The 27819-nt window shown below is 46.0% G+C and overlaps 2 protein-coding genes across 2 annotated transcripts in view; one reads left to right on the top strand and one right to left on the bottom strand.

Moving 5' to 3' along the window:
* Positions 1-5439, bottom strand: part of GPSM1 (G protein signaling modulator 1) — a gene marked incomplete at its 5' end in the record, with an annotated part of 80412 nt that extends 74973 nt beyond the window's left edge. The window contains one exon of the mRNA XM_082492449.1: positions 5381-5439. Within this exon, the coding sequence (XP_082348575.1) occupies positions 5381-5439 (59 nt within the window). The remainder of the gene's footprint in view (positions 1-5380) is intronic.
* The window catches only part of CCDC187 (coiled-coil domain containing 187), a gene marked incomplete at both ends in the record, with an annotated part of 60916 nt that continues 38534 nt past the window's right edge, over positions 5438-27819 (top strand). Inside the window, 6 exon segments of the mRNA XM_082492568.1 lie at positions 5438-5516; positions 22677-22707; positions 24475-24556; positions 25356-25449; positions 26584-26653; positions 27124-27612. Of these exon segments, the coding sequence (XP_082348694.1) occupies positions 5438-5516; positions 22677-22707; positions 24475-24556; positions 25356-25449; positions 26584-26653; positions 27124-27612 (845 nt within the window).

The raw sequence follows: 27819 nt of genomic DNA on the forward strand, positions 1-27819 counted from the left end.
TCCATCCTGGTGAGCTTCATTTAAAAAAAACAAGTCATTCTATTAGCCTAAGTCCATAAAAAAATATCCCTTCCTATGTGCACAGCGTGCTGCAGATGTTTTGTTCCAAGTCTGCAGGCCTCGATCAGTGGGGAAAGAAACTGATTCTCTAGCTTTTTTACTAACTTATCCAATTTTAAGCCTTCCTGCTGCTGGCTGTGCTTTTGCTCATCCTCAAGGCACATACCAAGGAAAGGCTTTTCCCTGTGGTTTATGTAATATATTAGGAATAAACCCAATGTCTGGGACACTCTCATCACTGAACTGGAGGAGGGGAATGCCAACAGCCCACTCCTGTCTCCTTCAGCCAGGTATTTCTAGTTTCCCATCACCTCCTAAGTCTCTGCTATCGTCACCAGAGTGGTCATGGTTCAGCTGCATTCAGCTGAAGAGAAGCATGGCCACAAAGGAATTTAAAAATCACTCTTCTATAACAAATCAATTTCTCAGCTTCATAAAGAATTTTCATCCTTTGGTGTAATAGGCACTGCACCCCTAACTTACTTTGAAAATAAAAGGCAGCAGATCCCTAATTAGTTACATCCACCAGGAAAACAGAAATTAATTACACACAAGATTTTCACGTGGCATAAACAAACCATGATGCAGACACCAGCCAAAGACCTGGATTCAGTAGGAGCCAGAATGGGACCCACCACCCATACAGGCAGATAAATTGCACCAACAGGTCACCACGAGCCAACTGTGATCCAGTGGTAAGAGGTCCTTGTTACCACTACAAACCCCGAGGAATTTCTTCATCCTTAAGACTGCCCCAGCTAGGCCCCCACCAATCTCCTGGTTACCAGAACCCTTTCCAGACAGTCTCTCCCCTGTTGCCACGAGCTCTTTCAGATACTTTCCCAGGAGGGATGCCTCTGATGACTAATACAACAGCTAGCAAAAGGCACCTTGGTAGCTAGTGCTGGAGCCCTGGGTAGCACGGCTCACTCCTGCTTCACAGACAATATCCCAACCGGGAAGGGTCAAGGGCTCCCTCACTCCCTCTCTCCATTCAATTATGCCCTGGGGGGACCTAACAGTGCTACTGTTCATCTCACTGGCTGCAAGGGGTGCCCTCAGGTCACACAAGCATGAGTCACGTAAGCTTATTTGACTTCAGCTGACACAGTAGCAAACACCGTATTACCCATGAACATGTGGCCAATGCACAAAGTTCTCTTCCTAGTCTGCTTGGCACAAATGCCTCGCACAACGCAAAGTATTTCAGGATAAAGAATCCAGAGGGACAGCTCTCACTCCAGAAGCACGAGGCACAACAAGCAGGAGGTCTGGCATAACTTGAGCCAGCGAAGTGCAAGTCAGTATATGGGAAAAAAAAAAAAACAAACAGCATGGCAGCTCCACTTCATCTACACATGCACATACAAGTCAAATTAACATCCTGAAGACAACAATTGTTTGTATTGCAGCAGCACCTAGAGGTCAGAAGCAAGATGAAGATCACACTGTGCTAGGCACCGTGCAGGCACAAGGCACATCCTCTACCCATTTAACATCAGAGACCAAAGGGAGAAGTAAAGGAGAGCCTCCGTCCCTGCATCCCACAAGGTGAAACACAGAAAAATCAAAGAGGATGCCCAAGGCCCTGGGGAAACCTGCAGCAAAGCCAGACGCTGATTCCCAGTCCAAGACCCAACCAGCAAGGGTCCCCCCTCTCCCTGCTGCGGTGGAGACTAAATGTTCCGCTTGGCTCCACTTTGGGGTGACCACATTACTCGCAAATGCTGAAACTAAGAGCGAGTTGTTCAAAATGTCCCAAAACAGATGTCAACAAAACCAATACTGCGTGCTAAGCTATCATATAATTTTTGCTCAGGCCACCTATTATGCAGCACAGCTATTTTAGAAATGTTTGTCCTGTTTTTCATATCCTTCTGCCTAATGCAGACTGACTGCCTAGGCCAGAAGAAAAATTGTAATCTTTTAGAAACCTCTAGAACTGCATTCTCAAATGTAATCATCAAGCAAGTTCAGGTTTGATCTATGGAGTAAAAAGGGTCATTTCCAGCTTTCAGGTGGTGCAAAACACCACATTTTCACCGTGATGCCTATTAATCCCCACTTTGCAAGCCTGCCCATCCAGGACAGACCACCTTCTGTCACAGCACATGCAACACTGTCATTTTCAGCAGGAAAATGAAAAGGCAACACTGCTTTTAGGATTACATAAAGTGCAGACTTACAAAGTTTTGAAAGTTTACTTTACAAGTACTACCAGCTGGAGAAATGATGGAATATTTCATGGTGCTGTGATCCCTTGGATATGTGTAAAACAAACAGGAACCATTCCAGAGAGAGGTCCACCCCAACAGTGGACTTTCTTCCCAATTTGCTTTGCAAACACCAGTTTATTCTGCCTTAACCACCATGCTGAGTTATGCCCTCTGTCGCTGCCTTCCATGTCAGAAGGCCAACAATTCTTCCATCTCAGTTTTCCCATCAGAATAGGAGAAAGTTGCCTTCTCTAGAAAGATCCGTGGTGCTCCGAGAGTGTGCTCTAATTGCCCGATGTGCATTCAGGTCAGGTACCCACTGTAGTGACATTAATGAGTGAGATGGAGACTGTTTATGACACAATCAAGAGAAGTTAGTAAACATTACAAAAGCCAACAGCTCTACTGAAAATATTTAGCACTGCAAGAGAACACAGAGCAAGGGAGAGAAAGGGCGGCCCAGGAGGGAGGACCAAGACATGTTTTTATCTGAGTTTTCATGTCAGATTTATACATTTCTGGCCCGATTGCAGCATTATCTAATGTTCGTTCTGTGTGGGATCAATGATGTCTCCACGATGTCAATGCAGTACAGTGATGGTTTCCCCAGAACATGCCCATACCTCACTCCCAGACTTGGAAATCTCCAGAGTGGCCTTTTAAAAGCAAAGGGCCAAATCCAGTGGAGCTCTCTGGGCACTGGTGAACTTGTCCCCAGCACAAGTTTGACACACACTCAGGAACCACGGTCCAGGGGAATCACTTGGTGGGCTTGGTGCTTCCAAATGGTTCAAGGTCAACCAGCTAGCACAAAAAGGTAAGTGAGACTGTATCTGCAGCAGCAAAGAGAAGGGCACCCACTGCAAGCAGGTATGTCACAGTTCCCACAGCCCGGATTCTGTCCAACAGAAGTCCTCAGAGGTTACACACAGCTGAACTGAATGCACTTAAATTAGTACAAGAGCAAAACCCCATGGAAGGTAAAGTGCCTCAAGATCATGTAATACTTGCTCAACTCAAGTTTGTGGAGCATGATCACAGAGCTCCACGTTTCCAACCAGCCCTGGTCAGAGATCCTACGTTCAATACCAGAAGCTGGACACCACAGACGCACCAGCCCTGTAGAGAGTCACAACGGCTGAACTGCCTCCAAAGCCCTGTACTTCCAACAAGTCTCCCTCGAGACTAACAGTCCTGCTGTAGCAACAGTAATGGAATAAATGGTATCAGAAAGGTTAGCCAGAGCTGACGAAAATTGCTGCACAGGGCCTATTTTCAAAAATGCATATGGTGCATTATTGCTGTAGCAGAGATACTTCCGACTTTGGTCTCTCTAAAGAGAGGAGTTCGGCCCAGTCAGCACAGATTGTCTGCTGCGCGCACAACAACAGAACAGATGCCTTTATTTAGGATGGGTTGAAATTGGGGAAATACCAAGGGATGTAGTAAAACGATCAAACACTTTCATTTCATTTGTGGCGTGCTTCCTTCCACCCCATCCCTCTTCCTAGAAGGAATGTACCTCCCCCAGTGCGCCCCCCCCCCCCCCCCCAGATAAGGGCTCTGGCACTCCCTGCCTGCACAGGCACCTTCCGCAGTTCTTACAGCTGAGTTACTGCTCCCAGGACAAAAAACAAACAAACAAACAAACAAAACCACACAGAGAAAGACTTTGATACCAGTCATTATGGCTTTACCACCTGAACAGTCACCAGAGATTCTACCCATCCCGCCAGATACCCCTACTGGATGGAGTTTAGAGTCATTTACTTCAAGGTAGAAGTTTCTACACGGTGATACAAGTGAAGTTAAGGAAGAAACTCTAAGTTACAACTCCAGTTAACAGTGCAGTAGAGACAGAGACACGTACTGTCAAGGCCTGAAGAGCACTGCAAGGAACTTTAACACCACATGCTCTACCAGAGCCACCACAGGAGAGGTGACTCCCATTTCTCTTCTATTCTCTCTTCACTAAACAGCTGGTAGCAGCATTTGTGGTGCTGGACAGGCACATTAGTGGTACACAGTCCCACACTAGGTTTTCCTTCACATAAATGACCAAAGTCGATTCCCCAAAAAGTTTTCAAGAAAAACAAAAGAGAAAGAAAAAAATATCTGGTCTGATTAAAAGCCAGCGTGTTTCTCTGCAGCTCCAGCTCCACCAGGGTAGGCAGAGCAATGGTTTTAACTCTGAACTCTCTTTTCATTTTCCCAGGAGTTGCTATACAATACAATGAAAACAAGAAACACCTGCCGTCCTAATGAACCAATACTCATTAAACTCGATAACCCACTAGCTGCCATACTAATTATTGCAAAGCATGCAAAGAGAATTGATGAAAAGCTACTATATTGTATGTACTTCAAGCATTCTATTTTTTTGCCCTGTAGTTCAGATACAGCATTACCTCCACTTCTGACTGCTAGAGGAGAAATAAAACACAATGAGGATGAACAGCATAAACAACAATGCTCCAAGCAATGCCGTAAGGCCTCAAATTGACTCCAGCTCACATTTTTATTTTTGATCTAAATGGAAAGAACGGGCAAGGTACGGTATCTTTATGAACACCAGAAAACCTGAAGCTATTTTCTTCCCAGCCTTGTGTGAATTTCTGTAGCGCTTAATTTTAAAGCTGAGACTTAAAGTCTCCGCAGTGCAACCAAGAGCCTCCCATGCAAACGCCCAGCACAGACGAGGTTTCAGCGTCAGCCTCCTTAACAGAAGGAGCTGATCACTCCGGGCTAGTGCCAAGGAAAACCACAGTTTCCCTCTCAGCAACCTCAGCACCCACCATCCCGTACGCGAAGCAAGAGCTGCCCCATAGAGGAAACACCACGTCCTTCCCCTCCGGCTTCTCTCACTCTACTCTTGCTGGGTCCCCAGGCGTGCAACAGCCTCTCGCTTCCCACGGACGAGCCCTCCATCCCCCCACCGCCCCGGACAACGCGCGGCCACCAGCCCCCCGCTCCCTCCCTCCCCGCCGGCGAGGGGCCGCGGGGCTCTGCGGGACTCGCTGCCCGCAAGAGCAGCTCCAGGGCCGGCCGGGAGGGTCCGGAGCCGGGTTCTCCCGAGGCCGAGCGCCCGCCCCGGCCCCGCTCACCTCGAGTAGAACCGGCGGGCGGCGGAGCCGGGGCTGTCCCCGCCGGGCGGGCACGCCATGGGCGCCGGCCCCGCCGAGCCGAGCCGCCCGCCGCGGCGGAGGCAGGCGCGGCTGCAGCCCGGCACCGGGCAGCGGAGTATGGCAGCGGCGGGAAGTGATGCACCGAGCAAAGAAACTCGCGGGGAGGCCCCTCCTCCGGCTGATGTCAGCCCCGCGGCGGGCAGCGGCCCTTCCTCCTCCTCCTCCTCCTCCTCCGCCCGGCCCGCCGCCTGCCCCGGGGACCGGAGGGGGAGCGCGGGACAGAGCACCCCCCTCCCGGGGCTGCGCACCCTGCCGCCCGGGGCTGCCCTCGCCATCAGCCCTCCAGCCCGAGACACAGCGTAGGGGAGCATCACGGCAGCCGTGACAGCAGGGTGGGCCCCAGGTCACGCGTGTCCCCTGTGTTTAACGTGACATAGCAGCGCCTCAACGCTTACCTTCAGAGCTACCACAGCAGGGAAAGACAGAGCCACAGTGGTCCCATACACACGCAGGCTCCATACCAGCCCATTGACACAAAAAGAGGTTACACTAATTTAAATAAAAATTACTATACTATAAAAATTTTAAATAAAAATTACTAATTTCTGACCCACACCACACATAGCCACTTCATTCTATGCTAGGAACTCTCTAGTTTTGCTTAGCCAAAGCCCTTTTGTCCTAGAAAGTAAATGCCTGCACCTGGAGGCAGTTGGGACGAGCAGCAGAGAGCAGGACCTGGCACAGCTGTGTCCACGTTAGGTGAGCCAGGAGGGGTCTGCCACAGGCAGACCTGGCCACAAAGTGAAGTCTGGCTACTATCTTTGGTAATAAGGAATTCACCAGGAAAAGGGATGTTTCCCTCCAGCCCACTAGCAGCTTGCTTTCTGTGTTAACTCTGTTCTGTTGAAGCTTGGGGCCTTTACTGTTTATTGTCAATGGAATGTCTCGAGGTGGATGCAGGTCATCCTCAAACGCTGCATCCAACTCCCTCTGTTTTCCGAGGCTTGAGGTGCTCCTGTAAAAGGTAGTGAGCTGGTCCCTCAGCAGAAGCCTGTCTGTAAGTTAGTGCCACTTAATCCAGCAACACCAAATTAAACATCATTATTGTCACAGACATCCTAAAGAAGTACAGGTATAAATTGTGGCTTTCAGCAGGTTCTAGCAGCTTGTTCTGCAAACACGAGAACCCTGTGGTCAGAGGGAATCCAGAGCTGTGCCCTACTTACTGGACTGTTTCCCCCTGGGGACCTGGACGAAAGCCCCTCTCAAGTGCAAGTAGAACTCCTGCTCAGGAAAAAGCATCATCAATAACACCCCACTAGCAAACCACAGAAGCCTCTTTCCTCAGAGCTAATTGATTGGGCATTTAAATCCAAAAAAAAAAAAACCATAAACAAACCTGTATCTGTGTCCTAGCTTAGGAATGGTCTCGATTCTGTAGATAAACCACAGCACAGAAAGCTGAAACCATCCTGCCAACATCTGCCTCCTTGCCCAGGGAGGTGTGCCGGTGTCCTGTGTACGTGCCATGCCGCTCAACAAAAAGGGAACCCCTCTGCACCCCCAAGCAACCAGCTACAGAAGGGACTGGAGGCGAACCTGCGGGCCAGGCTGGGACACTGTGCCTCACACCAGCCAGTTTTTACCCAGGTTTGTGGTTTCACTGAGAGCAACAACCATCCTGGCGCAAGCAGCTTGTCACAGGCATGTGGAAACAAGCAACTGTTCACCCCTAAGAGATTTTGGTATTTCCAGGGGGTGTGCTTGTCCACGTCCCCCCACCCCAACCCCTCTTCGAGGCAAGAATGCTAGTGGAAAAGATGAAAACCAGCTGCTGTTTCCGCTGGCTGCAGCCCTTCCTCAACCGCAGGAGACAGAGGGTGCTTTGCTGCACCAGGCCCACAGCGCTGGGTCGGCATCTAATGAATGTGGGCAGAGAGAGTAATTGCCCTATGGAGAAACAATGCTGGAAAGGGGAGCAAAAGAAAAGAGGGTGGAGGCCAGCTTCCAGTTTGGGCTCCAGCCAGATATATGGTATTCCACAGAGCTCCGGGCAAACGGGTCACCCACACATTAATGACACAGGAATCACTGGGTCAAATTCCACGGTCTGGGTTATGCAGGAGGTCAGACTAAGATGAGCATAATAGTCCCCTTTGGCCTTAAAATTCATGAATTTGCAATGGATAATTTATCATCTGACAAACTCAGCTTCTTTTTCTTCTTGTAGAAGTGGCAAATGGGTCACAATAGATTTGAATTCATTAGATGAAATAATTCAATTACTTTGCTGTGGGTTGGGTTTGGTTAACCCTACAGATTCATGCCAAGAAGCTCCCTGCAAGTACTTGCCTAAGCCACAACTCAGATCCATTGCTCAGCTGCAATGAAACAGGCAAATTACAAGAGTACAGATAGAAAGAAACCCCAATACTTTAAAAATGCCACTAATTCAGCTGGTGAATTGTGTCCACATTGTGTCATGTGTTGGGAAGGACGTGGAGCAATTAGAAAGACTCCAGATGAATGTGACAAGTGCGGCCTACCAGAAAAAGGTAAAAGAAATTGATTTGTTCAGTTCAGATGAGATCAAGAGGAAGCGGAGTAGTAATCCACTCCTCCATGATGATGAAAAGGACTGCTACAAAGAGTGGCAAAAGGGAGAGATGGATCATGAAAAGGGGATAGGATACAAAATAGTCATGCTAGAATCCATCACAGAACATGGAGGGGTCATGTTAGATAGTCAGACGTCACATACCTCTGCACCTCCAACAGCTTTTTGTTCCTGCAATCTTAAGGCACCACTGATTCCTAGTGAAGAGCTAGACTTATCAAATTACCTGTATCATCTTGTTCCTCCTAGTTACCAGATGTCTCTATGTCTTCACTTATAAACAAAGGCAGAATCACAATGCTAAGCAATAGCATTGCAGGATCCTTAAAACTCCTTGAGCAGCTTTTAATATTTCTTTAAAAAATTGATCTCCAAAGCTATCACAACACAATATGAAAGAGCTCTAACTATTGTCATGTTTCCCACCACCTGGAAGAGACAACCATGTAAGCAACAAGAAAGCTGAGGGTAAGACAGCAACACAGAACTGTGATATGGTAGTCAACCAGCAAATTTTGCCAATCATTTAAGGATTGCTAGGACATAGGAATGTTCCTCCACTGCCTTGATGTCTTCATCATCCAGACACACTAAGGAATCAGGCACTCCCTCCAAATCACAAAGATCTCTCTTAAGTAGCATGGAAGCTTTCCTTCAGCTCATGAAATGGATTGCTGGTGGCCTCTGCTGGGGTTTATGTGCAAAAAGAGCACTGTAATTCAGATTCCCGAAGCTGACAGACCCCAGCTGAAATCATTACTGAACTGGCACTATAATTGTCAACTCTTACTGGCAAAAGCTGTAATTTACCACCACCACCACCTTGCACTGTCTTTTTTTTTTTTTTTTTCAAACTGGCAGGTTCTGAAAGCACCTTGCTATTGTCCACTGTACTGGAAAGTTTGCCATTTTCTAAATTCCTTTAAACATATCCTGCAAGGAAAAGCACGCTATGGTGTCTGTTTCTGTGGATGTAGAACTGAATATTTTTTTCTTGTGCTCTTTTTGGTGTGAAAGAAGGCACAGGTGATCCTTGTCTATGGGCAGGTGCATCCAATTTCTGCCTCTTCCCCACTGACAGTCATTTAACTCCTAACTCTCTTTCATCAAGTTTAGCAGAAAAACAAGGGTTTTGAAGATAGAGGGTCCCTATGAAGTTCTTGAAAATATTAGGATGAGGATACCTGTTACTGTCCCAACCAAGAGAAGGGGGCAATGATAACTCCAATGTTGTTACATGGCTGAAGACGTTAGTAGGCAGGTAGCAGCACAGGGCTTGCTCATACTCAACTAAGAGTCTCATAACGAGACAAATCCACAGGAAAAGAGCCTTTCAGCAGCAGCACTTGCAAAAAGATCATGAAGCTATTAGCAAGGCTGAAAGTTGGCCACTATCAGACTGGAGAAGGATAGGGAGGCTGTCAGTCAGACAAAGGAGACAAACCAGAACAGTGTGGGGATGGGAATAATTTCCCTATCCCCTTCCTTCCCATTTTAGGCAGCTCGATGATCTCAGTCTGCAGACAGAATAGTACAAGTTTAAAGCAGTCTAAAAAGAATCACACCGTGAAACTCAGGAAACTTTGTCTTGGCTTATATCAGATGATTTTACAGCTGTGAATTTAGACGGAGATAAACATATCTTTGAGGAAGTTTGCACCTTTTTAATATCAAAGTACCCCGGTGGATGTGACTTCCTTTTGTGTGCAGGCTTCTAAATGCTAGCTCGAGTTGCAGGAAGTGTAGGGGGGGGGATAGTTGCAAATTTATAATTAGCAGAATTCCTTTAAACCCAACAATAGTAGTTTACAGTGAGTAGAGGTGAATAAGCAAGCAAGCAACAATGGCTGTCAAAAGCAGTTCTATGGTAAAGGCAAAAACTGAAGAGAGAAAAACCTGTGGAGACAGGATAAATCAGGCTGGTGCACGTGCTCTTTCTTTTCAGAAAAACTAATATGCATGTCTTGTGTTGTTGTTTGGATTTTAACGTTAAATATAAAGTAAAAAATCCATAGATATCAAAAAGCCTTGACATAACGAACAAGAGAGTTTTCTTGTTCCAAGTACAGATTTATATCTACACCACCTCTGCTCTTCTTGGTCACAGAGCAAGGCTGTGCCACCAGGCGGGTCATTCAACCTTTCAAACTTTGTTTTGATCTCGCTAAGCCGGTAAAGCTTCCTCTCTTTCTCCTAGGCTGTGCCTGTGGCTCCTGAGCACTGTTCCAGCACAAGTGTTCTTGTGGCCGCACACTGAACTGAAGCAGAGAACTAATCCAAGTGCAAAGTGCTCCACACGTGCATACTCAGTGGGTATTTTTAGCTAGATCCATTTCTTCCCCAGTTTGTTGGGCACAGATACAGGCAGTAGACGAAGAACACAGGACTGGAAGGGAGGGGACGATGGGCAGCATAGCCCTGGCCAGGGCTTCTTTCTTGTGAAACATCACTGTTAGTGCTGCCATGTGCTGGTTTGTAAAGTGGAGATAACAAAAAAACTTCTACCTACAAAATGACTTCTATCTGTCCCTCCTGGGGAAGGAATAAGCATTGATGTCTGAAGATCTTAAATATATTACTGAGCTGCGAGCAAAGTAGTTTGAATAAGCCTGAAACCAGTGTGAAGATGGGTAAGAGAGGAGTTAGCCTTGTTAAAGAAAGAAAGAAAGAAAAAGGGAATAATAGAAAGGGCCCTGGAGGGTGTGAAGGCTGGTGTGCAAATTGGGGCCACACACAGCCTGTCTGAACCAGGAACATTTGATTTGGCTTTGGGATTTTCATAAAACATAATTACATGGGTTGCAACAATCGCCTTAGAATAGCCCAGAGCCACGCAGGAAACTCGGGAGGGGACAGGGATGGGTTTCAGCAGGAGCGCTTAGCCATTCCTGTTATTTAAAACAACATATTAAGAACAAGGTTCAACATCTTTCTTTGGGGAACAGAACCCTGCATGCATCTGGAAGATTTAATAGGTCTAAATAAAATTGCTGTGCTGCACAGTTTCTGTAAGGATCTGGAAAGGAATTACAGTTTTCAAGGGCTGTTGCAGTCCTTCTTTCCACTGAATCTGGTGCTAAGGCAACAAAACTCCTCTGTTCAGAGGGTGGCACTCAGTGAGGAACCATTATTTCCTCTCCAAAATAGAAGCACAAAAGTTTATTACAATCTCCAGATAACCTGTAATAGAGACTCACAGCCAGGAATATAATTCATACCTGAAATTAGGAGGATCATCTGAGAGGGAAGAGTTGCTTTGCTGACTGTGAATGTCTCTTTTAAAACCTCTTGGAGTACAGAGACCCAGGAAAAGCTCCGAGTAACGAGCAGCTCTGAATAATTTAGCTGTGTGTATGCATGCCTGAAACGGCCACAGCTGCTGAGCAGAGAGACCCTCTCTGGGGCTCACATTCACACCCAGAGCTCCGCTGCCTGGGTTAGCCCGTGGCGTGGGGGGTGAGATGCCTGTTGGGCAGTAAAGCTGGATGCAACCCCCTTCCCAGAACCTGGGTAGTAACAGAGCAAGTGCGCTCGTAGCTTGCCTCCCCTACCCAGCACGAGCCCCTCATGCCTACCCCTGTCTTCTTCTGGTACAGCATGAAAACACACATCGAGACCTTAACAGTTTTCACAGGTTACATTCCTTTGTGTTTGGCTGCACACAGCAGTTGAAGATTTGGCCTTTCCAGCATTGTGCGTGTTTATACATCTTCTGTCTCTGATGTCCCTGAGTTTCCTTTTCATTAATACTCCTCTCGGCCTCAGAAGAGGCAAACAAAGAGGCAGAACTCATCCGCTTCCTTTAGCTTTCAAGCTGGACTGAAAATGCTTCATTAAATAAATAGCAAAAGACCCTTAAAATTCGCTTGCCCTCAACCTGGTAGCTTGTTTGATGCAATGGAACCCTATGGCCTGGCATTGGCCTCCTTGGGAGACGGGGATTTTTTAGGCAAAGCCAAAGAGGACTACCTTAACTTCTTTGTGCTAATGTCATGTATGCCCTGTATCCAAAAAGCCAACACCTCCTCTTCAGCCAAAATCATACTCTTTACCTCAGAGCAGAATGACCGGGATTCCGTGGAAGGTTTTTGGACTCAGCAGGTTTCAAGCACAGGCAACTGATGCATGCTGTAACAGCGTTCTCCGTCACGCCAACCTCCTCCTCTGCCCTGGCATGGCTCGCTCTGGAGGCAGCTTGCCCTGGCACTGCAGTCTCAGCGCTGTTCTGGCCCCAGCACGGGGTGCTGCAGACACACTCTTCTTCCTCGTCTGGAGTCAAAACTGGCTGCTGGTGTGGTCTGTGTTTCAGCTTGAGTTCGCCATGGCCATGAATTCCCTGAGACCCAGTCTGACTAATGGGCCTAGAGGGAAAGCTGGAGCTGACTGTAATATCCAAGATGGATGATACTTGAAAACCAGCTCGTTAACAGCCTTGGCATTATTAATTGCCTCTCACACGTGCCCCCACGCATCTCAGCGGTGTTTGCAGCAAGCTGGACATGCTGGAGCAACATGTGGATTTCTGCTTCCTTTCCATCTCTTGGTAAATTCCCATTGCTTCTCACTCCTTGGGGCACGTGCTCTGTCGAGCATGGTCCCTGCCCACTCGCTGTTCCTGCAGGAGAATTTAACAGCCTGCAAGGTGCCTACTTCAAGACGTCTTCTTAGGACTTCAACCAAAACCCCAAGAGGGTGATGGGAGTCTTTCTGTGGTTCATCAGAAATATGGCGGCTTTTTTATGGGCTTGGAAGACTTGAATGGCAGTAACAGGGAGCTTTTCTTGGAGGCACTTTATCAGAGCTTTATTGCTCAGGCAAATACCCCAGAGTTCCTGGTTAACAGGACACGGACCTGTTGGAGTGGAGCCAGAGGAGGCCCCGGAGATGCTGGGAGGGCTGGAGCCCCTCTGCTGGGAGGACAGGCTGTGAGAGGTGGGGGGGTTCAGCCTGGAGAAGAGAAGGCTCCGGGGAGACCTCAGAGCCCTTTCCAGTGCCTAAAGGGGCTCCAGGAGAGCTGAGGGGGTACTCTGGATTGGGGAGGGGAGTGATGGGACGAGGGGGAATGGTTTTACACTGGAAGAGGGGAGATTTAGGTGAGATATTGTGAAGAAATTCTTGTCTGTGGGGGCGGTGAACCCCTGGCGCAGGGTGCCCCGAGAAGCTGTGGCTGCCCCATCCCTGGGGGTGGTCAAGGCCGGGTTGGACGGGGCTGGGGGCAACCTGGGCTGGGGGGAGGTGGCCCTGCCCAGGGCAGGGAAGTTGGAACTAAATGATCTTTAAGGTCCTTCCAACTCTAACCATTCTATGACTCTATGATGATCCGCTCATATTTACAATGGTGGCAATGGGTTTGTTTAACCAACTTCAGTTTCCAATAGTCAACAGACAAAAACCCAATTTCTCCTGCTGTAAGTCTGGGAAAACCTCCTGTTAGCAGTAACTAAAATAAGAAGTAATCTTTTGTTAAACCTGAAAGCCCAAGGGAAAAATACACATTTTCACCTTTGAAGGGGGTTTTATTTCCTTTATAAATTGTAACTGTTGGTAATGACATCAATTACAAGCAAGCACGTTCGGGTTTGTTTTTAAAACAGATTGCCAAGAGTTACACTTCAACGCGTTCTTTAGTCAAGCTTCTGCAAGTGCTTACCAAATGCTCCCCATGCAACTAACAGGGTTTATTTCTATTTAACTAACCAACAGCTCAGAGAATCAGAAGGAGCAGAGGGAGCAGGCGAAGTGACTCTGTCACCAACCCCACCGCAAGGTCACGGAGGCTCCTGCAGTAGCACCAGACTGCATCTCCCCTCGTGTCCCCAAGCCAGCCCTTTGTGACAGGAAGCACATTCTGGTTATAACCTAAGCTGCAGCCTAACCACACAGGCTCAGGTCTAAACCCATCAATTTCTTAATCAGCAATGAAAGCCAATGCAAAAATGTCACCACTTACAGCCCAACTCTGCTAAATGTTTATGGCAGAATATACTTTTTTTTTCTACATTTCTTCCACTTGAAGATAAGTCTGCTCTTATCATTCTAATAGAATATTAGGACAATAGTATAGCAACATTAAGAAGCATTTTTTAAAAGTAGTAATTCTCATTTTAGGACTGAAAACTGGCACACAGCACATTCTCTGCACCATTAATGCTGATTTCCGAGCAAATAACAGAACACAAGGAAAGTCTCAAAGGTCTGAAAAGAGACTAATAGGGGAATGAAATATTTTAGAAAAGTGACCCAAGCAACTTTTGCCTCATTAGACCAATACTGTTGCCATGCAAATATAGGACACAATCAAAAGAGCCATGAAATATCAATCCATTGCTCCAGAAAACCACACATCAAACAATCTTTCTTTTGTGGAGATTATAAACTCAGTTAATCAAGGTAATTCTGCTGACATAATAGACTTAGACTTCTGCAACGCAGTCAACTTAATCGTGCATGACATTCTGTTAAAAATAGTATCCAACAAAATCAATGTAGCTTATATTAAATGGATGGAAAATTTGGTAGCATGCATCTAAAAGTAATTATCTGATGGAGGAATTTCTGGTGTGTCCAAAAGGATTTACTCTTGGTACAGTGTTTTTATCAATGATCTAGAAAATAAGTATTTACTCTCGGTACATTTTTATCAATGATCTAGAGAAAAAGTATAAAGACATTATTGCTAAAGTTTGTGTTAAAAAATGAAATTTAGAAGAACAGTAACAATTAATGGGAGAGGTGGGATTGGATCGTTTGGTAGGGTGGGAGGCTTTGGAGCACACATTGCGGCACAGCCAAACATTGCTGCATTTACAGTCCCGATGACAAGAGCAAGATGAAACGAAGGGGCTGTGAAGAGGCTATCGGGGTCCGGGGGGTTAACAAACCAGCGTGAGACCGCAAAGCAACACTGTGGCAAAGACCATAAATGACAGTTACAGGAGTGATGCAAAATTAGCAGGTCAATTGAAGGTGTGACTTAATCTTAGGTGACAGTTAACTACATAGACAAGAAAATTTCTGGGAATAGAAAGCTTTTTAGCCTAGTAGAAAGTGGCACATCCAGAACTTGCATCTAGGAAAATTCAGACTGGAAATAAGGTGTGGTGTTTACATGTAGGTAATTAAACAGTGGAACAGCTAACTTCTTAGGAACCGAGTGCACCCTCCATTAGCTGTTATCGGGAAGAATGGTGTTTAAATATGCTGCAGTTCAAACACAAGTTCTGGGTCTGATGCAGCATTCGCCGAGAGGGTTTGCGTTATGTCAGAACTCTAATTAGACAATCTGCTCTGTTATCTGTAAAACCACTCTTCTTGTTTTATCTATTGATCAGTTTTATCTATGGATATTTGATATTTTTCCTGGGCTGGCCAATTTCAACATTACGGTTGACATGACAGTCATGTTTTTAGTGTAACACATACTGCAGTATCGATCACACTATGTGATTAACAGCCTGTATTGCCTCAGGGACAAAATGAATATTAACATTTGCTCAAGTTGTCTATTGAGATCAAATATTTGTGCCCTTTGTTGATTGCAGCCTGCAGGCTGTGTTGGCCTCTTGGAAAAGAACAGAGCCCTGATTCCGAATGAAAGGTTTGGGAGTGGAGAAGCACAGTGTTGGTCTACATTTATAATCCCATCCCCTCACTTTTCCTTGGAAAAGCAAGGTAGTGGCTCAGCTCCTAAGAACAGTGTGTCTACCTCCTGGCTGCTGCTTTTGACTTTCACTTGAGAGCTGCTGAATGATGTTGTCACAGAAACATAAAAGGGGCATCTGGGAACCTTTCCAGTCTGGGCTACGCGCAGGACAGCACAATTCACTCACATGTATCTAGGTCTCAAAGAACTTACTACCTTTCTACCAGACAGCACGATTAGCCAAGTCCAGGTTTTCTTACCAAATTCTTGCATAGCGGTAGTAGTCCTTGCTCACAGGAGCTCAGCCCCTAAATAACCATCATTTCCAGGTGTGCAGCATCTGTTCTTTCTCTCAGTGAAGTTACACGCCCACCAACTTCACTGCAAGCAAACAGAAATTCCTCAGGGTCAGCTTCTCTACTTACATAAACTGGGATAGCTCTATTTACTGGCACAGGGCTACGCCACTTTACATCAGCAGAGAATTTAGCCTTCAGACATATGCTATGTTAATTTTCCATTGGAGATGGGTATGCAGCTAGTATCTATTTTCCTTTGCACTTAGCTCCATATAGATTAATTTTTTCAATAATAAGGCAATATTTTTGCTGGTTTACATTATTATCTGAAGAGACAGAAAAAAAAAAAAAGCCCAGACAAACGAATTCCAGTCACAGTTGTAAATGATCTCGGGTTAAATGACCGTGCTGTCTAGCATCCCAGGGGATAGCAGCAATGAAACTCCGGCAAATCTGAGGGCAACCTGACTTGACAGAGCATAACAAGGCAAAAGACAGTCTGTTGTGTTAGTTTACCCTGCTGCTTCTCCATTGACAATATTTGGGATTGGCACTTAGTGGTAAAGCAAATATAATCAAGGGGAAATAGGGTGAATTTACGAGCAGAGCGACAATAGCCCCAGGGACTGTTCTTAGTAAGTGCGATATATAAAGCTCTTCTGCTCTCGTGACCTCTTGTAGTCACCCGTACTGGTGTCCCAACCGGGACTGAGCAGATCAGCTCTGATGCAAGACAGATGTTGTGCATCAGAGATGAGGTGTCACGGTGCATCTGCACACACCGCAATGTACTAGCCTGCCCTAGAGTTTTTACCTAGGTAATTAGATGAGCTTCTTCTCCCTATGTCATTTGCAAATGATGCAGGTCTGATATTAGTGGCCTGCAAATCCCTAAGTGGAGACACAGAACTGAAAGGTGGCAGGAGGGATTTTGAAAGCTGCTGAAGGTCCAAGGAAAGCACTAAGGAGAGGAAAACATGCAAAAGGGGAGTGGAAGCTCGGGCTCGCAGCATCTGCTGTGTGGGCAGGACTCGACGGCAAAGAAACAGGCAGCAGCAGAGGAGGACAGGAGGACCCAATTCCCAGATTCTGATTAGAGATTTGGGATTTTGAAGATAAAACTCTTTTTGAAGGAAGAGGCTGAAATCTTGCCATTCTTGGTAGCTGTTTGATGCTTTGTTGAAAGGTTGAAGCAGAGCAAAGTAACATTTGAAGAAAAAATTGTGGAGCAGAGTAAAACACACTTATAGAGTGTACAGAGCTTTGAGTCTTTGCTGCCAAGGACACTGTATTCTCCAGCTCAAAAGGAATTTTCCTTCTTGTATTTAATCACACAAATATACCCAGGTGTGTACTAAACTGCATATTTAAATCCAGTCACACTAAGCCCAGGACAAATGGTAAGTCAGGAGATTTTGAGCTCCGTTACTAGATGTGACAACAAGGCAAGTTACTTAAGCACACGCAGTTCTGCAGGAGGTAATGACCACACTGGCCCCATGATGGTTCCACATAAGTAAGATTTAACCATTGCCCTTAGCTGGGAGCCGGATCAGACAGGCGTGCGGTGTCTGATCCAGGAGAAGACTATGTGGCACTGTCACTCAGGTCTTAGTAATATATGGTGATGAAGGCAGCACTGCAAAAATAATGTTGTTGCTGTCTCATACCACTCCATATATCACCATGCTTGAATGTCAATAAGCGGGAGAATCTGAAAACAGTAAATCATTCCCCACCATCTGATCCCTTGTTACAGAAGCACTGTTCGTGGCTTACAGTGCACTTTGTCTCCCTTATAGGAGTAACAAGCTGGTCTGGGGGTCTTTACCAGACAGTCTCTTTCTCTCCAAACCAGCTCCAAACCAAAAGCACAAACCGGGCAGCATTCCTGAGCTGCAGGATCTACCCCCTGCAGAGTTGTGCAAGCAGGGAATAGACTCTGCTTCTCCTCTCTCTGAGTTTCTCGGGCACAGGTAAGATACCTCCTTGTGCCTACTGCTCTATTTTGGTGCACAGGGAACATATCCCTGCTCGCTGTATGCCTGGTCCAGCCCCCACGAAAACCCACAAGAATCTTTGCATCAGCTTCTGTGGGTTTTAGGTCAGGCTTTAAGACACCTCACAACTTTGTACTCCTGTAATTCTCCCCACCCACCTACTCTTTATTTTCAATTTTACCGTGCACAGAGACAATGTGCAAAGAAATGATGTGCCATTTTACCTGCAGATCGTTGATTTAAATTGCCTAGTCCCAGCCTGGTGCTATAAATCCTCTCCTGCAGCTGGAGAGCCCTGTTTACTATAGCGGGTTTCCATGGCAATCCTGCACTCTCCCACGTTCAGCTGCACAGTGCAGGGAGCTCCCCTGTCCCCCCGCCCTTCTTCACTTCAGATTCCATTCACATAGTCTCCTATTGATAGAAAAAAAGCCCCAAATGGGCCATGGTGGCCATGGATAGCTATTTCCTATGTTAACACACTTTCCCCCAATAACTGGATGATATAGATGTATTTTAGCACATAAAGAGAACACTTGCCCTTCTCCAGACATCATTTGGCATGCAGCATAACATCTAGATATTCTGAAGGTCTAGTTCTTTCCTGACACACATTACTCTCATTATTTTTGGACATCAATAGGAAAATACCAGCTTAATATTTCCTTGTGTTTCTGGCTGTAATGACTGCAAAGGAAATGTATCTCTCTATTGCAGCAAATCCCGCCCCAGCCTTGGGGCAGCTTCACGGTAGCCTCTCACCTGCATTTGAGCGGTTCTCTGTACAGTGCTCAGTACAACTCAGTAACTGAGTGTATGGCACAGACCATGGGAAAAATATCTGCTTATTCCTAACAACAAGAGAAACAGCATGAGCTGCTAGGATTAAAAAAAAAAAAAAAAAAAAAAAAGATCAGTGGTACCAGCAAAAATTCTGCAGCCAGGGTCACTCCTCCCTCTGTATCTCAGAGTGCTTTACATGCATATTGCTATTTTACAGCATTACCTGTGGAGGAATAAATTTGTGTCTTATCTCAGGAACTGTGACAAAGCATCGTCAATGGGGCAGCCCATTTATCTCAGTCTTACTACGTTGCTGATTTGAGAGACGATAAGTACCCTTAAGAATTACTTCAATATGTAGTGGTCAACCCTAAGCTTTGCAGGTTCAAATCAAACCCCAATTTATTAAGTGTCTTTATCTTTGTCCCTTTTAACTTCAGCTTATGTTTTGCTACAGATCTCAGTGGGTGCAATATTGGGCCCTTGGCTGTCAGACTTCAGATCAGTACTTTTTTTTTTTTTATCAGCTGTCTCTTCCCACCATATGCTTACTACAAAATTCATGTCACATCCAGCTTGCAATAGAAGTCTAGATTTGTGCTTTGATTGTTTGCTAACTGAGAATTGCTGTGAAAAGTGGTTTACAATGTAAATTTCTTAGCCAGGCACTGTAAAAAAAAACAACAACCCAAAACCAAACAAGTACCATTTCCTTTCCTTTTAGCTGGACATATTTCCCAAAAGTGAGGGGACTCACAACCCTCTCACAAAGCTAGGCACACACAGCAAACCAACGAGAGAATAAAAGCAGTGTGTCTGCCAAGGCTGCGAATTATTTTTTATAAGATCCTTGGGGTATATCTGGTGGACACAAAAGTATAGCTGCACGATACGCAGCTGTTTCAAAACGCAGAGACTTAGGAGGAATTTCTGGTGTTTGTTCACATACATATGCACTTCCTGAATTTTGCTAGGCCTTGTGGGTTGTTGGTTTAAATATTTCCTAAACAGTGACAATGCACAACAGCGGAAACTGAAGCCTCCGGGAGGTGAGCCTGCAGCCTCAACGATGTCAAACGAACCTCCAGACTCCAAACAGCCTCGTACAGGGTTGAGCAATTACCAAGCCCACTTGCCTTTGCCTTGCAAAACCACCAGAAAGCCACGCTGAAGGTCAGAGTGCTGCAGTGTGGCAGAGCTGGGCACTTCTTGTCCCACTTCATCATTGGGCATGCAAGCCTAACGGTAGGAGAAACTGCTGGCTGGGAAAAGGCAGAGACTCGTATCTGAACAATAGGCTCTCTGTGGGATAATCCCACGCGATGGGATAGCAGCATCTCTCATGGCAGATTCCTAGCTGCAAGAAATTTTGCAATATCCTTTCAGAAAAACCCTAAAATGGCTTTTGTAAAACCTCCACTGGGTATGCGATAGCCTGTAGTTTAATTTGCTAAAACTCGTAGGTGGCAGCATGAGTACCTCTGTAGGGGAAATTCAGTGTTTGAGGGCTGATGCATCATAAATGCCATATGAGTGAAAACACGGGGGCTAATTCTGTCTTAGGTCCATGAGACAGGAGCTGTGGAGCCAGCAGGCCAGAACCATACACCATGGGCTCGTTTTGCTTACACAGATTTAAAATACAAACCCAAATGGATTTACTCCTATCTGCCTCAGCTCACACTTGGCTCCCTGACTTGGGAGTTTCACACGCTGTAGAAGCGGGATTTGGCCCAACGATAGGTTTCACTTCATCTCTCAGCAGATTTGTGGTCTAACACTCCAAGATGTGCAGCATAACACACTGGCAATCTGTCACTCTCCTGGCTCTCGTCAGCTCCAACAGCTTGCTGAGAAAAAATGGTGCCAAAATAGATGCCAGTCCGACCTGAGGGACTTGAGAAGCATCTCCTGCATGCAGCCGAAAGCTCTGCCTGTCACAGCACGTGCATTCCTGCTCCACTTGGCTCCTCCATCAACCCGGCAGGCTGGGACCAGCCCTGGGCTTTCCTGGTGCCTGTCACAGTTTCCCATCTTAACAAATCTTCACTGAAAGTTGTCCTCCCACTGCTGAGGTTTCACATTACTGTTCTCTCCTCTCTCTTCGGTGGACCAGTTCACTTGGCACGGTGGCTACCCGTCAACCCCAAGACTGCAAGTAGGGCTCTTATCATTTGCGTACCCTGAATAGCTGTGGCTCCCCTCTTGGACAAGCTCTGCATTCCTAACTCTGAAACCTCTAATCAGGCCAAAACTTCGGCTTGGAACAGCTTGAAATGGGAACTTCGTGACTCCAGTCAGCAGCTCAGGAATTCCTTGTTTGGTTAGACTTGAAAAGCTGAAATGCTGGGGCTATCTGAGCACAGACTGCAGTGACACTTATTAGATTAGCAGTCTGAGTCTGTTTCTTCAAGAGAACTTCTCTAGAGACCACAGGGATTCATGTACATGAAAGGACGCGGTGTCGGTATCTCGCCTCATCATCCAAGTACTTTCCAGTAATAACGAACACTTACAATAGTGACATTGCTACTTAAAGCAAATCCGTAGAATTATAAAGCATGAACAAGTAATTGAGGACATAAACCAGAAAAAGAGAGCCAGATTCAATATAAACCAAAATGCTGATGAAATAGTACGTCTCCTCTGCTCTGCAGTAAGGTGGGACCTAGAAGAGGATACAAAGCTTTTTCTCGGGGTACCTAGCGAAATTCAACCCATGACAGCAGTAAGTGATGGCCGCTGCTGTAGGGTAACAAGAAACGTGTTTTATCCCTTTTTGTTTGTCGTTATTGTATTCACATGCCTGCCATGAATATCCGAGCATAGCCTTGGGACCTGCAGAATTTCAGCACATATGAGAGGATATTTGTGGGATGCAAATGTACAATTCAGAAATGGAAAAATTTCACAAGAAACCAATGTCTAAGGACCCTCCAACCAAGGAAGAGAAGCAGCATTGAATGATCAGCCTAGTCTTGGCCATTATATGTTGATTGTAGTAGTTTTTGTTGGAACCACAGATCCTGGAATTAGCTGTGAGTAACTCTGGGGCAAAGAGCTGTTGAAACCAAGTCTCCCAAAGCAATGCATGGGCAGCATGCAAACAGAAGGCAAATTCAACATTGCCTTAAGGGCTGCTTGGCCATCTGCAGCTATAATCTTGGGATGGTTTAAGAAATGCAATGGCAAGCCTCTTTCCAGGATGTCACTGCCCATTGAAGCCCATCAGAAAGATGCTCTGTGAAATATCTGAGTATGAAAATGAAGAGGAGCGTGAATCACTGCTATAGCAAGAGTTTTTCTGCTGCTACTCATTCCCGGTTGTCTTTGACCAAGGTGACAACTGCCGTTCTCCTGGGTTGTCCTGGCAGAAACTGGGGCCCGGAGCCTCCCAGCACTGCGAGTGCTTCATCTCCCGTCTGCGAGCTGAGTTTGCCCTCTGCTGTTTGTTGAACAAACTGTTCCCTCTGCTTAATCCAAAATGGGAGGGTAAGAACAGCAAGACCTGAAGAACCAGAATGGTTACCCCCAGATTTCAAATACTTAAACTTAAAACCCATGACATTTAAAAATGTGACACCCACAAAGGTGGAAAAGCCTTATCTGAGACTTTAGTATACACTTCATATTCCAAAGGTTTTCTTTGTAATTACAAAGACCAGAAATGCCTTTTTTTTTTTTAAATTCATTTCCCCCTAAATAAAAGCCAATACTCAGAATTAAGCCCCCCGCTCTCCTGAGACCAGGGATTCAGGTGTGACAGAGAGTGCTGCTGAGAAATGGATCAAAGCCCACAGCAGAAGGAGTGAGGAGAGGTGCCCTGGGATGACAAGATGTGCCTGCAATCAGGAGAGGTGCCCTGTGAGGAGGACTCAGATAGGTCTGCTTTCTCCCCCTCTTCTGGCACCGTATTCTCTCTCCATCCCAGAACTGCAGACCTACTTCCACCTGGGCCCCAGGTTGGTCGCTGCCCTCCTGCCCTCTCCTCTGCAGCCATCCAGCCCTGGGAGCAGTCGTCGCCAGGATGCCAGACGCCCTGGAAAGGACGCAAGGGCTTGTCAAGAAAGCTGCTGGCATCTTGCCACATGTTTGCAAACTGAGATCAGCCTTCAGGCTCCTCTTGTTGCTGTTTGTTTTCCCCTCTGTTCCTAACAGCCTCTCCCTGTGCTGTCGCTACTGTCGCCCTGCAGAGTGGGGCTCAAACAAAGGTGTGGTGACAGTTGATGGCTGGCTGGGCTGGTGGAACTCCTCTGGACATCCTCCTGTGCCTCCCAGCTCTCATGGGCAGGGCAGGGACTGACTTGGTGCTTGTTTCAGAGGAACTTCTACATTCCCAGCAGATGCCAGGGAGCTGGTGCCTGCGGATGGCTCAGCCCAGGGCAGGAGCACTGACTGGGATGTTCAGTGCTGAGATCTTTCTCACACCTCCCTTTGGAAGTGGCTTCTGGGATTAGCCACTGTAGAAAAGACTGCAACCCTCCCACAGATCATCTCTAAAACACTTCTCTAGGTGTTTTTGCACAGCTCATAAGTGGACACTTTGCATGGATGAGGCTTCAAAAGGTAAGCGTTAACCAGGCAGTAACAGGGGGACATGGGAGGGAGCTGACTTTCTTGACTCTTCGATCATAGCCATTGCCTCAAGTGAGCGTGCTCAAGTCCTGAGCACCCAGGGCAGTTCTTCAGGGTGTATTGACCCAGAGCAGGACATTTACCAACCGTGTCATATCCCTGTCTCTCCCCAAGACTCCCTCACTAGGCTGAGAAAATTAATAGTAACAAGTAACATTTGCAAACACCACAGAAATGTAAATGATGAGGGTCTTTATGGGCAGTCAGAATCATAGATGAGAAAAAATATATGTAGGCATGAAAATGACCTAGGCTGTTCTCAAAGGGCAGCAATGACTAGTCCTTTTGCATGGTTATTTCAGATATGGATATCAAGTAAGCAGAACTCTAGCACAACTGAAAGATGGATAACAGTTTTGCATCTGGAGAATCAGATCCTCTTTCTGGTACGTGGATAATGAGCTTCCATTTTCCTCTGTACGGTCATAGCAGAGACTTGGATAACTTTATTTTAAACCACGGATTTATCTCCTACTGAAAGACTTTAGTGCTTAGTTTAATCTGGATTGCATGACTTCAGACACAATGGAGCAAATATTTTGAAGTTTGGGGAGTGCTGGACAGTTTTGTAACTGTGTTTGTAGTTCTTACAGCAACACCAAAACTCCCCATTTCCTGCTGCTTTGTAACAGAAACCTGCTCTATGAATCTTCTTCAGTCTGAAGTCAAGACACAATCACTGTTGAATGTATGCACTAAGTTCACGCTGGAAGCTTCTGTCTGATGTGTCGCTTTGTTTCTTCTGTAGGATGGCACAAGCTATTCTTACTCTCACAAGTAATCCTGTATGGTGGGTTTTTTTTCTGTAAGTAGCTACTACCAAATAGGACCGGATTGGGAAATTCAGCTCAGTCTTTCTTAAATACATGCAAAACTACCAGCCAATATGAGTAAGGCTTTTGCTGAATAAGCACTAACATAGCTCAAAGAGCATTAGCTATGACAGAACTAAGCACACGTTGAAAACAAGCCGCATATAAAAGCAGTCTAGACACTATTTTTCAGGAGCAGTTCTGGGTTTCAGCCACCAGCTCTATAACCTGTTCTGGCTCGGGCACGAGGGGAAATTGTCTGTAGTGAAGCCACGTGTGAAGAGATGCTAAAATATATCTTTCATCTCTTGCTTCTGCAGATGTGGCCTTGGCTTGGAAGAGTATTCAGAAAGCCAAAGTAGTGGTACGTGCGGTTCAGGGAACACTTGCTGTCACATATCTTTATCGCTCTGTCAGGTACCTGTGCATCACATCCACAGAGTTTTCTTTCATGGATATATGCAAACATACCATTTTGTTTGCTCTTTTGCAATGAAGCAAACATTTAAGCATTTGCTAAATGAGAAAAAGAGGATAAGGAGAAAAGCAAGGAGTCACACCAAATTTCACAACGCACTTCAAAATTAATGACGAGAACAGATAAAGGTTTGCCTTGCTTGTGGTTATAAAGCCCTGAGCAGAATAATAGCTGCCACTCACTGAGCTGGGACATCCTCTGAATTCGCCCTGTCTAATTGTCCTCTTCGTAGGAAACATAATAGTGTTTATATCAGGCACAGCAGCTGCAATCATAACAGTGAAATTACTCGGATGAAGGCATAATATTATCTAAATGCATGCAGCGTTGCTTGCGCAGTCAAGGCCTGACACTCGTATCACACTGTTGAAGTTGCTATCGGCTGGGGTTACTTCCAGCTTATGCTGTTTTTGAAAACATCAGAGCAGCTCTGGTAAAAATCTGAGGCGCACATACATACAAAGTGTAAATAATGGAGAGAGGTGATTTCATCTCTTATCTTCCCAGTCAATTGCATTCTCTCCAACTGTAGGAAATAGCACATGGAACATGCTCAGACATGCCAGTATTTACAGAGTAACTAGGAGCTGCAAAATTAATCAGAGAAGCAGTGTATGCCAGCAAAAGGCTACCACGGAAAAAAAACATATGTCTCCTTTCAAAAGAAAAATCTGCCTTTTCACAGCTACAAAGGATTGAAAACAAATTTTATCATCAAACGTGGAGTTGTGCCAAATCACAGGCAGCCAGAAGAAAGCTTTGGCATGAAAAAAGCTTTGGTGAGTTCTGAGTTACTGGGAAACTGCTGAGACGGGGGACTGCTTTGGTGCTGGAGGGAAGGGAAGGCAATAAAAGGTGGTGAAAGGCCCTCTTCCATTGAAGAAAGTGCATATTTTCATCAGCAATCTACTAATGCTCCCAGAAGAATTTCACATGCGCAAGGAGTCACACCTTGCTGGAGAGAGTTCAGGCAAAAGATGCAGCATTAATACGCACCAGCTATGGAAAAGTAAAAGCTACTTGTGCCTGACCTCTGAGTTTTTTCCCCCAGAGATAACTGAAGTGAAGTAAATATAGAAATTTGTTCATTTACTTTTGCAGGAAATACATAATATGTTTTAAACCACCTCTAAAAGACGAAGTGGGATAAGAAAAAAGCAGGAAATTGAACAAAATTACACGAGACACTTAAAAACTAATGACAAGAACAGACTTCACTTGTTTTTATTTTTGCATCTGCTGGGTATTTGGTTTTGAGATGGCTTATTGGCTGGGAACAGTTTAAGCTGCCAGCCTTTAATATTTATGGACTCTTTCCTCTCTAAGCATCAGGGCTTTGTGCCATGCTCCTGGAGACAGCTCACTGCCTGGGCCCCAGTCTCAGGAACAAGGATAGCAAGAGAGGTGTGTTGAGTTGATCTGTCAGAAGCTTTGCTGAAGCTTGTGGTTTTACGTGTGAATCTTTTTCCCTGCTCCCAAGCCATTTGAGCAAGGGAAGGAAAGATGAGACGAATGTTTGTCATTGGGTTTAAATGACAGGGCCACAATGTGACCTGGTGGAGCACACTTTAACACCATGTACTATGGCACTCAGGTAGCTGGGACACAGGGTACCCAAGGTAGCACGGGTTCCTGTGCAAGCCGGTAACCAAATCCTCAGGCTGCCCTGCAGACCTGGGTGACACGGAGACAGTGAGCACAGATATTTTTACACCAAAGGACAAACTCTCACTTTTCCATCCCAAAACTGCAATGCTGGCAGGCTCATTACTGAGTATGAAGGAAATTGTACTCAGGTGTCCAAAGGGCCAGGTTTGGTTGGGGAATAGTCCCCAGTAAAATGAACTGGTTTAATTTAATGGTTAAGGAACCTCTTGACACTTTGACATTGACATGGTTTTGCTACACTGTAGGTGGAGAGATGAGCAGAGATGAAACAGCTTTGAATGAGAAAAAGAGCAATGAGATTCCTCCAGCCTGCAGGTAAATAATAACCTTAACGTACAGCACTTGGTGGATGAGGAGGCAAAGGCACACATAAAAGGATTTAAAAATCTGGGATACAGAACTTTAGAAAAAGTTTAGCGCCTTACTAGTTTAGTTTGCCTAGTTAGTTTGTCTGCCCGTGCTTGTAGTAACTCTTATCAGAGCACAGTTCGCTTTGCACTTTCCCAATATTATCTTCGTTTGCCAAATTGTTGGTAACCGGCAAAATGCTGATCTTGTGGAGACACTGAGATCACCATCGGAGCATGTTCTAGAAACTCAACTGTCATTCATATTAGCAGTCTATTGAGTAATTTAATAATACACTCCACATATACAGTCTTGTTTTTCTTTTTCTTAAGAAAGGGAAACTGTGCTGCTCTCTCCCCTGCTTGGTCACAGACCTGTTTACTTGGGAGCCCTGCCGTGAGCTCTGGACCATGCAGAATGAGCCCCCTGTCCCCCAGGGGAGACCCCTGCTCGGCACCTTGCAGCCCTGCCAGGAGGGAGGCTGCAGAAGGCAGAGGCACACCTGGAACACGATATCCTGCAAAGAGCCTGTACGGACCAAGAAGGGACAATTTCAGGGAGCAGGCAGATTCAAGAGGTCACACAGTAGAAGAGAAAAAACCTCCCAGCTGTCTGCATCACCCACACGGCAGCTGGAGCAACGCTCCCATGCCCACGACTGTCCTGTTTCCTACACACCACCTTCCATCAGCCAGTGGGCCCAGTGATCAGAAGCCAGAAGAGTTGTGGAAAAAATCACCCCAAAAGAAGTTAGAGCAACTCAAGAAGAGAATCCAGGAGCAGAAGCAAAAGCAGCAAGCAGCATCTCAGGAGCAGAAGTGTCTGATTTCTGCCTATGTTAAAGAGCCACTGCAAAAGAGACCCCTGAAGAGAAAGGTGTGCAAAGTGGCATCTGCTCCTCCTGCTCCAGTTTACAGAGGTCAGTAGTAGTGTGGCATCTACAGAGAAAGTCTGAAGCTGTGGATTACCTAGCAGTGCTTTGTCACAGCTGAAAAACTAACCACACAGCTTCCACCTCACACTTTGGTTTATGATAGGCAGCAACCATGTTCATGTGAGAAATTCATTTACTTCTGCAGCCCTTGGGGGAGCTGTAATCCCCCCTGTGCTATACACATCAACCTGCTTACTGA

Source organism: Vanellus vanellus, assembly GCF_965231255.1.
Source record: "Vanellus vanellus genome assembly, chromosome: 18".
NCBI classification, from domain to species: Eukaryota; Metazoa; Chordata; class Aves; order Charadriiformes; family Charadriidae; genus Vanellus; species Vanellus vanellus.